This window comes from Equus caballus, chromosome 29 (genome assembly GCF_041296265.1).
Source record: "Equus caballus isolate H_3958 breed thoroughbred chromosome 29, TB-T2T, whole genome shotgun sequence".
Classification (NCBI taxonomy): Eukaryota; Metazoa; Chordata; class Mammalia; order Perissodactyla; family Equidae; genus Equus; species Equus caballus.
This window is the reverse complement of record NC_091712.1, coordinates 14,468,956-14,485,697: the sequence shown is the minus strand read 5'-3', so window position 1 is coordinate 14,485,697 and position 16,742 is coordinate 14,468,956. Positions and strand designations below refer to the sequence as shown.

General features: G+C 38.3%; 1 protein-coding gene across 50 annotated transcripts in view; it reads left to right on the top strand.

The window, feature by feature from the left end:
- CREM (cAMP responsive element modulator) overlaps window positions 1–15,975 on the top strand; it is a 62,835-nt gene extending 46,860 nt beyond the window's left edge. For 15 of the 50 annotated variants that reach the window (XM_023632143.2, XM_023632133.2, XM_023632137.2 and 12 more), the window contains 2 exons: window positions 9,775–9,931; window positions 15,162–15,975. In XM_023632143.2, the coding sequence (XP_023487911.1) occupies window positions 9,775–9,931; window positions 15,162–15,306 (302 nt within the window). In that variant the 3' untranslated portion in view covers window positions 15,307–15,975. Of the gene's footprint in view, window positions 1–1,458; window positions 1,780–2,250; window positions 2,449–6,059; window positions 6,096–9,774; window positions 9,932–14,752 lie in introns of those variants that run through there. The other 35 variants (XM_070255126.1, XM_023632122.2, XM_070255123.1 and 32 more) reach the window with 11 other exon arrangements.
- The last annotated feature ends 767 nt before the right edge of the window (window positions 15,976–16,742 follow it).

Genomic DNA, 16,742 nt, shown 5'->3' with positions numbered 1-16,742 from the left:
TTCTTGGGGCACATCTCACACTCTTGTGAAGCTCCATGTCCTGCCTAGATGGGAACTTCTATTTGGACAGGGATTCTTAGTCCCTAGCACAGTCGCTGGCGTATGATAAACATTCAGTAACCATTTACTGAACGAGAGTGAAGTACTCCTCGTCTGTGAAAATGTTACTACTTCTGTGTGCTGCTTGAGTTTGGTCCAGCAAGTATATTAAAACTTAACTACAGCAGTAGTCCGCCAAGCAACCAAGCTTCCTCCTGCCCTTCCTTCCTCTACCCTTTTTTACACTATTTATTGAGCACCAAGTGCCAATTTAAAGAAATGTTGACATAAAAATCTATTTGAACTTTCTGAAATTGGACATAAAATTGACTCTTGGACCCAAACCTTTAGGTGAGGCTGGGATGGAAGAGTCCTTCATGGATCCTCTGATGGGGTTAACATCTAGGCTGATCCCTAGACCTCTTTCCTCAGCCAGGGCAGGCTGTCTTCAGTTCATGTGCTCTGGAGAACACTGGAAACCTGATACTCCCTGATGTCTCACTTCCTTAGTACCTAAGTGTGAAGTCCCTGCCTTTACCAGAAGGTGCTTAATTGAATAAGGCGAACTGTGGTAGAGTGTCCTTTCATTGACATAAGGTCGGGTTGGATTCTAATCAGATAAGAGAATGGGCTTTGTGCAGCCCTCTGATAGAGGTAAAAGGTCTCAGTGACATGTCACTTATTTTTCTGCAGTAGAGATGCAAATCAGGTTTTTCCCCAGGCTGTGGTCTATTATACTGTTGAACATATGCCAGTTTTTTGTCTAACTGTGCAATTGTTAAATTTCCTATAGAGAACCAGCAATTCAAGCACTGAACCTTCATTAGGTGACCCAAATAAAATTGGACATATTTTTTAAAATTTACAAATAGTAATTGTGACTGACTTAAGAATTTTTAAAAATCACAAAATTCTTTTCAAGGGATTTTAATTTAGTAAAATAATGTATTAGATTGAGCCCCATGAAATTGCTGTTTTTGTGAGCCAAAAAAGTCAAATATCAGCAGATTTATTTGGTTCAATCTAATATTTATGGAAGAATGCCATATAATACTTGCTACATTTGGCACAGTGAATTTTTAAAATTTCAGTATCTACTCCCTTCAAGTGAAATTAGCAAATTCTATGTTACCTTAGGAACAGCTTGATTTTTATGGTGGTGTAGCAAATAAAAATGTGCTAAGTGAACAAAGGTGGCTGGGTATTTCTTACTGGGTGAATTTAGAAGGGTCTATGAAATACACTTCTGTGTATTTCACAGTGTCTTTCAGAGCTTAATGTTAGGGTTCTTTTTTTGTTTTTTTAATCTCCAAGTATTTTTTTCCTCCTTCTGTGAGTTATGAAAACTATATAGGGTTTATGCCACCTTTGTTTATCTAGAAACTTGGACAGGACAATAATAAAGAAGAAGCCCCATAAGAAACAACTATGTAACTTTTAATGCTAATGAGACGTTTTTTTGCCAGAGCCCATCCCAACATATTTTTATGTAAAAATGAGAAACGAGCATTAAGATGCTTTATTGCAGGAAGGGTTTTCATAGGGCTTGGGTTTCAGTGAGCTCGGCTGTGACAAAGCAAACTGATGGCAGTGATAGGCTAGTGATGTCATTGTGATGTCAATACTCCTACGTACCCTGCCCATGCTTGTTAGTTCGGAACACTTTGTTGCCCTGTGAGAGGGGAAACAAGGCAGTTTGTATGCAGAAGCCCATCATGGCTGTAACTGGAGATGAAACAGGTAAGAATTTTAAAGTGGGATTTAAATTACTTCTGCAAAAAATTTTTTGAACTTTAAAAAAATTATTTCGGGACACCTGAGTGTTTCAGAAAGTATGACTTTTCCGGTAGCTGAGGAGTAAGACGTTCCTTTCTTTCTCTCTCTGTAAATTCCGCACTCTGTTGAGGCATCTCAGTGTGCTTGCCTCTTCGCTCACTTGACCACGGCAGTGGTCCTCGCTCGCTCGCTCTCCGTTCCGCTCTACCAAAATAAGCTGTTACTTCATCTGCAACCTGTTGCAGGTCCGATGCCGCTACAGATTAAACTTACACAGTTTGCAAGTTGTCAAAAACCGAGCTGCCGATTTCCTCGCCGCGTACGCACGTAGCCCAGAGCCGAGGAGCCGCGCGGAGGGCCGCTGCCGCTGACCCCCGGCTCTCGGGCCCCGGGCCCCTGCCCCCGGCTCGGCTTGCGGCGGCGCGCGCTGACGTCACCGCGCCTCCCGGAACCGCTCGGGGGCGCCGGGGGCCTGTGGCGGGCGGCGCGCCGACGTCAGCCAGCAGCCGGGCTGGCCGCGGGCCCTGGCGCGTGCGCCCGCTGACGTGAGCGCGGGCGGCCCCGCCGCTCCTCCGGGGCGCCCTCCCGCCGCTCAGCTTCGCTCGCGAGCCGTGCTTTGCCGCCCCCCTCGAGGTGAGTGTCTGCCGGCCGAGGGCACGCTCGGGGGCCGGCGTCCCCAGGAGTTCCGCGCGTGCGTCGGTGCCCGTGCGGGTCGCGGCTGTGGCCGGGTGGCCGCTGTCCTTCGTGCGGCGGCGGCGGCGGCGTCGACTGAGGTAGCGTGTGCCCGCCGCCCCGGCGCCGAGCGCGCAGGTGGGCGCGGAGAGGGGGCTGGCGGACGCCCGCCGCGGCCTCGCCACCAGGGCGACAGGCCCGTGTTGGGAGCGTGCAAAAGCCGTGGTCGCTTGTTTGTAGGATTATCTTGAGGACCCATTGTTTCTCTCGAGCTTTTGTGAAGTTTTAGAGATGCTACAGATTGCAGAACCTCTCCAATACAAATTTATTGTAAGATATAGATGGACTTAACCTCAGATATTGCGTGTTATATGACTCAGAACCAAAAGGCAGTTTTCTGCACATATATCAAAAAATTAGTAATTGGTTTATATGTTTCTTTACTAAGCTTTTAATTCCAATTCAGCATTTGACTTGTCTGAGCATGAGAATCATAACAAAAAATAAAATGATTTGAAAATACTCAGAATATATTTAAAGATGAAAGTTTAAGGTAAAAATTTGCATAAAACTTTAACCATTGCTTCTATATAAGTGAACATTTTTATACATTTATGTTTACAGAATGAACATACCATCCTTAAAGAGATTTTTTTTCACAGTGTTACCCTTTCCAATTTAAAATTTTCAAAATGCTGAAACTAGAAGATGTCAGCCTTTTTTCACAAGATATCGTTGTGCCTTTGGAAATCATCATTTTTGGAAATCTGGTCAGTTGTCACAGAATCAATTCTGTTTGGAATACCGTTTTAAAATGAAAAACACGTTTTTTCTTTTTGTTTGAAGAGTCCAAAGAGCGCAGGGTCTAAGGTGCTTTTCGCAGGTGGAGTAGAGCAGCTCCCGGGGCAGCCTTTGGATTCTGAGTTGTGGTGTGCCTGTGTGGATGGGCGAACCCAGAGGGTTGACCTGGACCGCTGGCTTGCGCTTTTTGACTCTGACCCTTGTTTTACATCATGGTGCAGTAGACCTGTGCGTGGGTGTGCCCTACATTAATATAGAACAAGTTTCAAAAGCGATGCTTATACTTACTGTATGTGAGGTACTCATACTTTTCTGTTCTCTTTCCTTCTCTTTTTTTAATGCTATTCTTGACCCATGAAATTGATTTTACGATCCACTAATGGTCTACAACTTAAAGTTTGAAAAACTGATCTAGACGAAAATCAGGCTCCCAACAATACTGACGACTGGAAAAGGTTTTGGGAGCATTTACTTATAGCATCATGGAATTCAATGTGAAAAGTGAATATCTATAGTTTAGAGAATTATTGATTCTGTTGAGTATAGGTTAGATTTTTATTAGAAATATTTTTTGGCTTTATTCACAAGCTGATTATGTTAGGAGTCTAACTCCATATTTTTTAGATTCCGTGTCTAAAAAACTCTAAAAAGTAGTATTCAGCCTGGATTTCTGAATTGTGAAAAACAAACATTCCGACTTATTCAAATTTGGAAAACAACATCTTAGTTAATATTTGATGCATGAGAACAAGAATACATTTCACCTTTGTGAAAGGAGGCTACTGGGAAAGGTTTTTGTTTGGAAATTTTCATTTAAAAGAATGGTTTGGATCAGGTTGTAACAGTTTGTTGAAGTTGTTAGCAAAACAAGTTATAATCACGTTGGAAGTGAAAATAACAAGGCACTCATCTACCTTAAGTTTCAATAAAACTCTGTATGGATGTTTTACTGAAAGGGCCATTTTACTATTTTCCCAGCATTTTGGAAAATTTTTTAATGAAATATAATTTGGGATAATTGTTTTACTTTGCCCTATTTTATTTGCCTATATGAATATATTGCCTAATAAAAATAATTATGATGATACTTTGCATTTATGTAAATTTTAAAATAAAAAAATCACTTAATGTTTCAAAGACGTAAATACAGATGTGGTAAGTGCTATCAAAGAAGCTGTCAGAAGGTGCGAGACCCACAGGAATAGAGGGTGAGGGGAGGCCTCACTGAGAAGAGGGGAAGCACTTCCGTGCACTCTCACTGGTTCACCCTGGTCAGATAGTATCGCGTTCATTTTGCGGATCACTGAGCCCAGCTCAGAGTGGATAGGTGACTCTTGCAGGCTTGCGAAGCCAGCAAGTGGTGAGCCAGTTTGAATCTTCAGACTGCTTGTCTGGTTCTCTTCACACCATATTACATTGCTCCTCCAAATTTGCCTGACATTGATGAACTGTGCTAACATTAGATGAGTTACAGTAGCACACTCCCCACTGCTTATAAACCTGCAAAATGAAGTTAGTATCATTTTAAGTAGTCAAATGGATTTTTTCCTAGAATATTTATTATTACTCCCATAGGGCAATAGAGCATATATTTGCTATTATATAGAACTTTAAATTTCAGTATTCATAATATCTCATTTTTTACATGGACTTGTTTTTTACTCTAAAGTTTACACTTAATAAACAACTCAGAAAGTTCCCTTATGTGTACCTTAAAGTAATAAATATTTAATGACTTAATTCTGTGTGGTCTGTGTGCTCTAGTAATTGTAACAAATTTGAAAATGTTCAGTGCTTACGTAGTCATGGTTATGTAGGATTTAATTTTCTTGGCAAAAGTGGAGCAGTAGGGGAGGGACAGTTTATGACTGAGGCGACAGGCAGGGACAAGCCTGCTTTGGGCATTAGCAGCACTGGTGTGATGGGGGGGGGGAACCACAGGAGAAAGGGAAGGTGGCATAGCTGCTGGAGCTAGGGGAAGAAGCCCCTTGCTTTAAGTATGACTTCTAGGTTACCTCTCTTGCTTATTACTTAGGTGTCCTTGGCATTAGTGACACATGGCGAAATGTCATATGACGTTAGCACCATATGTAAAGCTGTTTTTATTTACTTAATGTGCTCAGTACTATAGCAATCTAAATAAATAAACAAGCAAGCAAGTAAAGTCACCATCATTTGGGGTGTTGATAAATCATTTTACTTTGGAAGCTATCTAGATAGGCATTTGGCTGGGTTTCTTTTTTCTTTCTTAGGAAGAAACAAACAAATACCTCTTTGACTTGTGGGATCTTTCAGTTTTCTTATTACCAGTCTGCTGAGATGATATCATTTGGTTATTTGTGATTCTTCACCTTTGAGGTTCTGTTTTAAATTGTTATATATATTGAAAAGAACATTTTATATTATCTTTTAATAATTTATTCTCTAAAGGAATATAATAAAATACAGTATACAGCTTTAAAGTTTTTAATAGGCATATTTTTAAAGAAAATAAGGAGTAAGAAGCGTATATTTCACCATTCTATTACCCAGGTTTGTTAGCAGGGAGACTCCAGGGGAAAATATATTTATGGATGTTATCTGCCTTTTGACTAATCCACGGCATAAGCATAACTTGGAACGTTGTCTTTCAGAACTTAAGGAAGGGAAGAGGAAGGGCTCTAACATTTGCTGAATGCCTCCCACGTGCCAGGCACTGTGCTAGACACTTTGACATACATTGCAGGGTGTATTGTGAGTATTAAATGAGATACTGTATCCCCATTTTACAGATGAGGAAACTGAACTTGCCCCAAGTCACATGGCTGGTAAGTGGCAAAGCTGGACTAGAACCCAGACTCCAAACCCCATGTTTTTTCTGCTGTACCGTGTTTAAAGCTTGCAAAGAGAGGTATGAAGTTAATGACCAGAATTGAGTTCTAGGAATTTTCTTTTCCCATGAAATATTTGATACTCAATTTAAAGATTTTTTTTCCATGTCAAGAGTTATATGGTTGGAAACACTATAATTAGAACATCTCTGCTTCTAAAATGTCGGGTTAGATGACTAACATCTGAGGAAAGATTGAAGAAATAATGCCTTTTTCAAGAAAGGCCAGTTTGAATAAATATGTAGCATCTTGTAGGGCTTTCCAGGTCTTAGTGTTAAAGACTTAAAGACTTAGCTATAATGATAGCTAATGAAAGTCTTATAAGACTGCTTATTTTAAACATTCCAAATGACAGTGGGCTTGTGCAAAACCCAGGGAAGTTCAGAATTTACTTCATAGCGCACGTGTAAACTCACCAAGCACCAATTATATGTCACGTTCTGTGCTAGATTCTAAGGTAAAAAAGATATCCCAGACTTGTCTTTAAAGCTTTCACTGCCTTAGAATAAAATTAGTGTATAAATATATTTTTCTTATTATCTTTCCCCAATCATGAGTTTAAAGTCCCCACTGATGATCCATTTATTTTCAGAAATAATTTATACAATGAAACGCTAGAATAAAAATCAATTTGGACACTTTTAGTAGTTAGATGGAACAGGAATTGGCCTTTATAAGAGTGCAGGCATAAGATATGTCATCAAAGGACACAGGATGGTTCTTTGATCTGTAAGCCCAGGTATCTTATCTGCTTTAAATTACCACTGAATTCTTAATACTAGAAACTGGAGCTAACTAAGATAAAAAACTTTTATATAACTTGTTTCAAAAACAAAACTTTTTGACATTTGGATTTCCTCAAAACAAGAGATGCTCTTTGCTCTTATCTTCTTAATGTATTTACTAATAAGATCCTATTTGAATATGTGGGATTTATCCATTCATATTTGTTCAGTGACCATTAGAAGTGTACCATCTTATAGATTCTTTGGGATATTACAGAAATTTATACTAATTCCTACTAATTTATACTAATTCATATTTCTGGCTTCAACTAATGAGCTGCAATCTGACTTTTGTCAAAGGAGATAAAAGGAATATAGTATGTCTAAAAAATTGTAATAAAACCCAGTTTGTTAGCTAACATCCCAGAACTAGTACATCCAAGTATATCATTCTCTTCCACATTATCATTTGAGCGGTTGCTGAAAATGTTTTAAGAATGCCTCTTTTGGAATTGCCATTATCCTTGATAGTGCCGAATTTGTTCCTTTGAGGGTGGTTTCAGCTTTTGGAAACAGGCAAAAGTTTAGAACCATTTCGGATTCTAAGACCAATGAATGAGCTTTATTTTTCATCTGTGAAGTATTCCCACCCCCCTTATTTCCTTCTTTTAAAAAAATGGATACTCTTCAACTAACTTTTATATATCATGTAAGCATTCTGCTCTAACTTTGCAGTAGAGAAGATAGCAGATGTATATAAAACCAGAGAGGGTATAATGAACTCCTCTGTACCTTTCTGTTGATTTTATTGCGCTTCTTAGTGAGCCGTGTTTGGAAAGAACAACCCTGGACCAAGGTCTGCATCTTTGCCGTGTGCAAACGTCAACCTGATGACACCTCAGCTTCTCATTCATCACTGGCTATTCCAGTTTTAGAAAGCCTGTGTCACCTGCAGCTGTTCCATTGTTTCAACCTTTATTATCCCATAACCTTCTTCCCTGGATGTGGATAAAAAGAAGAGAGGAGAGAACTATGTCATTCTGTGCTCTATTTTATCTCCTCTGACAAAATGATAAAATACATATTTAAAAAAATGTTCAGTATGTTAACAGTTTATAACTGGTTTTAAAATTGTGTTACATTTTTCAAAGCTATAAAATTTTCTGTGACATACAGTGAGACATCTATGTATACAGTATTTTTAAATAGTCACAAAAACAAATTTAGAATTTTTCCCAAGGTTGTCAATAGAGATTTTGCTAGTGAACATTATATTTATCACAGTTACTATTTATCACCATTGTTTTTTTAAATTACATACAGAAGGAAGAAGTAGTACAACCTTATAAGTGGTATTTTTACTAATCTTATGAAGACCTTTAATGATCTTCTCCCAAAGCCATATTTTTTATTGTTTTAGTCTTTCACCTTATTCTTGAGCCCTCAGGAGAAAACAAACCTAAGATTTACCCAAAAAGAAGCACATAGATAAATTTTTGACAGATCTTTTAAACTACTTGGCCATTTTCACTGATACTATCCTATTTAAGTGAAAAAGTCTTTGTCTTCCTTTTGGGTAAAATTTTAGTTCTTACTCAGTGGGTATAATACATTTTATTGAAATATGTAAGTGATTGGCATTTGGTTCAGACCAATTTTTACAGGATTTAGTAACTTTCTTTAAACGTTTTTCTTGCGTTTAGCTTGTAATATCCTGTCAGGATGTCACATTAACTCTGGACCATACATTCTCAAAATTGAAATATTGGTGGTGGAAATGTGTTTCATCACTTAAATCCATCTGTCTTTTCTGGGAAGCTATGTTTATTGCAGTAGAGAGAGAAATTTTGAATATAAATTAGGACATTTTGAGGACTTTTAGTACTCAATATGAATACTAAATAAATATTAAGTCTATCATTTAACTATGGTTATACAATAATTAGAAAATATTTTTTAAAAATGAATACTTAGAAATGTATTATCCCAAGAAACCTAAGAAAGACAAAAATGATCATTCCCCAGAGAAACCACTTTTAAGTAGAGCTTTGCTGCTTTGTTTTTGACTTTTAACTGCAAATACGGTGAGCTGGTACTTTCCTTCAGCACCTCAGTCCTCCTCTGTTAGTAGGACTTACACTTGAAGACGTTTGGTAACTGTTTCAGGCATGATACAGGGTACAGGAAAATCTCCTGCCTGGAATAGGCAGAGGATGGAGATGTTGTGCTTAATCAGAATTTTTGCAGTGGTGTGCTAGAGCCGGCTCCTGCTGGTTTGCTAGAGCTGATTGTTAAATTTTCAGGATTTTTGTGAACTGGTTGTTAAAACAGTCATTATTAAAAATTTATACACACACACACACGCACATACATTTAACAAATAAATTACATTAAAAACGACAATAAATACTCAAAACATCATTTCTAATTATTTTATCTATGTTCTTGAGGTTATTTACATCTGTTTTATCAGTATGGTGTGGTACTTACTGTGTATCTCTTCCCAACTCTGCATTCAGTGAAGTCACATTGGTAGCTTGAATTTGGCCATGGTGAAAGAACTCATGTCATGGGAAAGACAGATGCTACAGGTCCGGGCCAACAACCCCAGAGAGCTGGTTGTTAAACGTTTATCAGCACACCACTGATTTTAGGCTAGGACATTTTTCTACTTTAAATGTATAGAGCATGGTGAATGTCATTGTTCCAAATGTTGAAGAAGATCTTTGATACCTGAGATTTCTGTAATACTCAGAATAATCATCTTAAGTGTTAGCAAGATCACCTCTAATGACATGTAAGAAGAAGTATGTTATTTTCAGGTCAGTTCTATATAAAATATCAAGTTGTAAATTGTTCATATAAGCTTGTAATATTTTGTTTTATTGTAGCTGCCACTGGTGACATGCCAACTTACCAGATCCGAGCTCCCACTACTGCTTTGCCACAGGGGGTAGTGATGGCTGCCTCACCAGGAAGTTTGCACAGTCCCCAGCAACTGGCAGAAGAGGCAACACGCAAACGAGAGCTGAGGCTAATGAAAAACAGGTAAGATGTTTCACTGGATATCAGCAACCACTTATAGGACCTATAATTTATTACTGTGGGTCTTAAAGAAAATTACTTTTCCTAAGCTATTTCTCCCCAGTTTAGTGTTATATGGCATTTTTATGTTGGTTTGTGCCCTATGTGTGATGATAATTAGATTTTCTTCTAGTCAGAATTCTTAGCTGTGAAACTATTTCATCAGCAAGAGGTATATACCTATGTTTTGTAAGGGTAATGTCTAAAAGATTCATTTTTTTTTTAGTGACGATGGAAGGGCTTTATTACAAATAAAGATTTCTTTTGTACTTGGTATTTGTGAAGTAGGTGATAAGTATAATTTTTTAGCTTCTTTATGAGCAAAATAAATATAGGGGTGAGTTAAGAATTTTCTAAGTCTTTTACTTCTAAGTAGTTTCTTTTTATCTACCTTGTAACTTTGCTTTTTTCTCTATTATACAGGAATTCCTTTTCTGATCATTTCTAGTCTAGTGCAAATACAAAACAACAGAAAGAATTAAAATTACACCTGTCCCCACCACTTAGAGATACTTACTAATATTATAGTATGTATACTTCCAGTCTGTTCTCTTTTTCTCACTTATTCTTACACCGTACCTCTATAATTTTATTTTTTAAACAGCACTATATCATAAAAATGCTATTTTCCAAAATTCTTTTTCATTTAACTGACATGTTATTTATTGGTTTAGTTTTTATTATGGAGAATGGTGCAAATTAATCTGATTTTCAAAATGAACAGAATATGATATAAGAGTTTTCCCAGCAGTTTTGTCACCATATTCTTAAGTGTTAAATAATGTCCTCATTGTAAGAAAACAAAACATTTCAGATGGGATCATGTGCTTGCCTATGGTTAGGACCACATGGTGGTAGTTAATTTACTGGGTGTTAGCAACCTAGTTAATCTAGATATTGTGGCTTCTGAGCCTCTAAAATTTGGAAATAGTGCTGAGTTCATCACTGTCCCTTGTAACTGAGTGTGAACCAGTAGTAGCTATATTCAGGTTACTAATAGCCTTTTTTTTTTTTTTTTTTTTTTTTTAAAGATTTTATTTTTTCCTTTTTCTCCCCAAAGCCCCCCGGTACATAGTTGTGTATTCTTCGTTGTGGGTTCTTCTAGTTGTGGCATGTGGGACGCTGCCTCAGCGTGGTTTGATGAGCAGTGCCATGTCCGCGCCCAGGATTCGAACTAATGAAACACTGGGCCGCCTGCAGCGGAGCACGCGAACTTAACCACTCGGCCACGGGGCCAGCCCCTACACTAATAGCCTTTTAAATGCCACAATTTGATAGATTGTGGGACTCCTTAAGTTGGCCACAGTTCCCAAGCTTATTAGTTACCACAGATCACTAGGTGGAGTTTTGCACCCCGGAGAACTCAACAGACAACCAGAAATAGGATCACTCAGATAAACACATCTTTCTCAGTGTTTGTGCCAGGTTTACTGAGTCATCCTGGATTCAGAAATTCTGCAGGGGCTGAGTGGGTGGCGATCACTTCTATCATAGTTGTTTTATGGAAGTCTTGTTGTCAGATCCCTGACTTTGATCTGATGAAGGAATATGGATACTTCACACCTGCACTTGCAGAGATCTCAGGACCTAGGAATATCATTGCCTCTGGTCACAGAATGTACACTGTGAGGTTCACTTTAGAGATATAAAATGTGATAATAATGCAAACTATAAACTTGTTCATTGATGTCTTACTTTCCCAAAGAAAATAAAAAGGAAGAACTAAGAAGTAGCCTTCTTATTTCCCTTTTGTCATTATTCTCCACCTTTATTTTTAGATTAAAAAATTTTGTCAGTAGAATTACCAAAATGAAATAGATAAAATATGAGGTAGTGGGTTCCTAGAAACATGCCCCACAACTACCTACGCATACATGTGAGATCTCCCTGAGGAAAAAAAAATCATAAAATTTGGGGTTTTAAAAACATAATTAGCTGCTAGTAACTCTTGGGTAGCGTTTGTGTTTGGGCTGTAAATAAGTAAGGGAAATGGAGGCTTGCAGGTGGTGTTGTGATCTTACATAGCTGGTCCAAAGGTATGCGCGGCCAGAACAAAGGCCAGCAGGGTCATCAAGGATCCAGGCTCCTGCCTGCCTTGTCATCTTTAGCGTGTGACATTTGTTCTTGTGATCACGGCATGGCTGCCCCACCTCTAAGCTTTGCATCAGGCAGGAAGAGAGAAGGGCTAAAGCTAAAAATTGAGGCTGGCTGAGTCTGGCCCTTGTGAAAACTTTTCCTAGAAGACCCTGCTGGCAGCTTTCACCCCATTCCATTGACTAGAAATGGTTAATAGAAGCCCTAGCTGCAACGGATTCTGAGAAGGGTCAATTTTAGCTTTCCAAATCTCAGTTTCAGAGCAAGACAAGAGAAGAGCAGAGGGTAAATGGCTATTAGGTTGCTCAATATCTGCTGAGCAAGTATCGTATGCAACTTTTAGGTACTTTATTTCTGTTGTTTCTTTTAACTCACACGTAGCTCTCACGTGAGAATAGGTCTGGTTATTATCCTTACTTTACAGATGAGAAAGTGTGCTTCAGAGAGGTTAAGTAATAAGTTGGTTAAGATCACGTAGCCCAAACTGGACAGAACCTGGACGGTTCTTTATTCCAGAGCCAGCCCACTGCTCTAAAACACCTGAGTCACCTCAAAAAGACCTCAACGTCAGCTTCAGATTTAACTTCATGGAAAGGATGTAGGTTTTACTTATTAACGTGAAAGACCTCTTATACGTTGTCTCTTTTTATTCTTTGGGTGGCATTTATAATAGATATTTAATTATATTTTCACCAATCCAGTGACAGTTTTTATTTCTTTATAGCCTTGTCAATTTTTCCTCTTTGCCATGTATTTCCTCTCCATGCTGAGGATATATCCAGACAAATGCAAGGCCTGAAAACTGAGCTAACTATTAATAGAAGAAACAGGTGTTTTCCATAGCTGAGAAGTACTTAGGAATGTACCGTCTACTGGTGTGATCATTTAAAGCTTTGTGCTTGGAACATTTTGGCTCTGGTAACATGCGTGCACGAACACGTGAAATATGAAGTTACGATTACTGTGTGCTATTTATTGTGAACAAATGAAATTTTAAAAATTAAATATCCCACAACACTCCTATTAGATATTTAAAATTTCATTTACTGGTAACTTGTTTTGTAAAATCACTATCTTCCTTCTAAATCTAGAATTTAATGTAATGATTTAATCATGAAAGCTTTGGTATTAATAAATGTACTTTAGTTCCTTTGTGGAAGAGAGTTGAATTATGTCCCCAAATTGGCAAATCTATAAATATGCTTGAAATTATTCTTAATTTCGCCTTGCTTATTAATTAAAGTTAATCTTTATCAGATTCAATTCACTTTTACATTTTTTATTTTTTTGTTAACCAGTTGAGAGAGAAGTCTGAGAACTTTGAGTTCACGGGGTGAGTGCATTGTTTTTGGTTAGGAAGTAGGGGTTGATCTTTTCCTGCAGTTCATTGGTATTTCAAGGTCTCTTTTCTGCTGACTTTTGCTTCCCACAGAGAAAACAGAGATAACCAGTTGTTAGTGAGAGTGAACTATCCTAAAAACAGAACTGGCCGATCTGTTGTACACATCACTCCAGGTTCAGAACTGCGGCAAGGCTAATTGGCATTACAGCGACTGGGGTTTAGACATTCAGCATGACTTTTGTTAAAACGTGTTTGAATTATCTGTTTCAATGTAGGCTGTTTTCATGTGAAGGGTACCCCAAGGGCAGTTATTCTCACTTGAATACTCCAAACTAAAGGTGTTCTGAGCGGGTGTATTCCATAGAGCAGTAAATGATGTCGTTGCCACCGCCTCCCACCCTGAACAAAAGGAGAAAGAGAAGGTGTTGCTGTAGTCATTATTTTTTGGTGGGATGATACCTGAAAATGACTGACTTACCCATCTGTTTATTTAAGCTTGTTGCTGTGGCTGCTGGTCTGCTTTCCTCTGGGCATGCCTGCAGTGCTTTACAATTCAGCATATTGGGCAGTAAATGCGTGTGATGAGCGAACAGGCTTGAAATGTACTTTTGACTTATTCGGTAGCTTCCTTTTCATAATTTTAATTGTGGTGTTCTCATATTCCTGGGTTTAAATTGTCTGAATAATCGAGTATTGTATTGCGTACCTTCCCTTCTTTCCTTCTTTAGTTTTCAGAAGCAGAGTCCATTTCATTTTTGTTTATGAAAATCTGCATGATTTGTTTATTGTTATTTTTATCCATGTTGTTCTCTAGCCAATAAACTGGTTTTTTTGCAGTCGTGATTGATCTTATTTGTTTTACTCAGATTTAGTCTTGAAGAGTTAAAATCTCCAATATTGACATTTCAGGTTTCTGAGGATTAATTTTTTTAATCATTTTTGATCGAATAATGTTGATTCATTGTGATAGAATATGTGGCTTTTGGTGGACAAAAATAACTAAGAGAATCAAAAGGATCTGTGACTGTTTTTGTAGAAATTCCACTTGGGGATGCGTTCTATTTTAGGTTACTGAAAACCATTCTGGTCACTGTTATCATGGAAAGTATGCCCTACGAAAACACAGACACCGTTTGTGAGGAATGCCCACGAACTGACTGCTTTCAAGCTGTTCTTGTTGTCTTAGAGTAGTCTCACAAAATGCTGTGCTTAGTTACACTTGTTGTGTCGCCTTGTACAAACCTTGCCTAGGATTGACTGGCTGTTGAGTTTGGGGGGCAGCTCACTGAGCCACTCTGGATTGTGCTGGAAGGTTGTGCCTGTAGTCATTTGCCTTGTGTTGGTTCCAGGGAAGCTGCCCGGGAGTGTCGCAGGAAGAAGAAAGAATATGTCAAATGTCTTGAAAATCGTGTGGCTGTGCTTGAAAACCAAAACAAGACTCTCATTGAGGAACTCAAGGCCCTCAAAGATCTTTATTGCCATAAAGCAGAGTAACTGTCTTTGACCTGGACCTTGTTTACTGTGAACTCTAATCAAGGCAGGAGATGCAGCAGTTCTACTAATTGTCATGTGGACTTGTGGAGGGGACACTTCTGACCCTTAAGAATCCAGTTTGGCTTAGTGTTTGAGATGGAATTGGGAATGTTGTTCCAAGATTTGGAATGCAGCCATGCTCACATTCACCAAGCTTACTTCCGTCTGTCTGTCAGGAGCATGCAACAAATGTTTTGTTTGCCCTTTGCTTCTGCTTTTTTTCAGGGAAGCTGCTAAAGAATGTCGACGTCGAAAGAAAGAATATGTAAAGTGTCTGGAGAGTCGAGTTGCTGTGCTGGAAGTTCAGAACAAGAAGCTTATAGAGGAACTTGAAACCTTGAAAGACATTTGCTCTCCTAAAACAGATTAGTATAAATATTTGACTATGAACTGATTACAACATGTACAGTTGCTTTTGAAGGCAATACAATATATAGCTGACAAGAATTATGGCTTTTTCCTTTGTATCATTCATCGTATTCTCTAATCTCTAACATTCCTAAAATGCTTCACTGTACGTAGTTAACTCTTAGCTGTAACTTCAGTTTTTTAAAAGAGACAAACTGTAAAAAAATGTATGTAACAAATTCTTAAAATGCAATATTTGTAAGACTTGTTTCAATGCCACATATTTGCAGTTCCCAATCTCTGTCATGAATAGTGTCCTATGCAATAAAATTTTTTGCAGGTCTTTAAAAATCATTTTAGGAAAGGATCATCAAAGATAATGCATCCAGCAGTACAATAAAAGTAAACCACAAAAAATACCTCAGGAAAGAATTGAAAGAAAGAGTTGAAAGACTCTAATGACATGCCTATGTGAAAATAATAGCCTATGAATGAATTTATGGCATTTGCAGATTTTTATATTAGTTGCTTTGTAAAGGAAATATTGTATTGCTGTCCTTGAATGCCATAGTTGAGAGTTTTTAATAGAACCATGTTGGTTACACTTTGTAGTGTTTGGTGCTCATTTAACTATCTGAACATTGACAATAGTTTTTACTCTATTGTGTAATATAAAGATCTTGCAGAAGTTCTTAGTGTTGGTTTGATGTTGCCTAATGAAAGTTACAACAACTTTTTAATATCTGGAATGACTTAAAAGTTAGAATTGCGCTTGCATACCTTCAAAGGTAGGCAAGCCGATGTCTACATTGGGTCATGATCTCCGCGCATGCTCTTTCTGCCATCTCATCAGAAGGACGGCCCAGAGCTTTCTCACAGAAGAGCAGCTACTAGAGATTCAGCTCGGGTGATGGCCTGGGCCTTTCTGCAGATGGTCTGGAAATCTCCTGCTAATGACCCTCTATTTTGAGGTTTAGCTAACAACCGTAGGAGTTTTAAAGTAAAAACAAAAACAACCCAAGATGTTATTTTCCATTTTAAAACAGCTTGAAGTTTATATTAGATCAAATATTTTTACATCAGCACATTCGGATGAAGTTCATTACATCGAGACAGCAGTGCTGTTGGTGGTATCCACATTTCATTCTGTTTTATGATAAAAAGCTCCAGGTGTAAGCTCAAAGCCCTCACTACAGGATGCCGTCATCTTGTCACTCTTGAGAGTGTGGAACACACTCTGCAATCTTTCCTGCCATCACTTCCAATTTGTTAAGTGTGACCCCAGCCCTGGTTTTAGTAGCGGAACCGGTCAGTGTGTGTAGGGAGCTACAGAAACAGGAGGTCGCTGTGTAGTGTCTAACTGCTGTCCCCACGTCCTCATCATTCTTTCACTTCATCTGTGATTCCCAGAAGGCAGGGCATGCCATTTTTACCTTTCCTTAGAAATACTTATTCTTC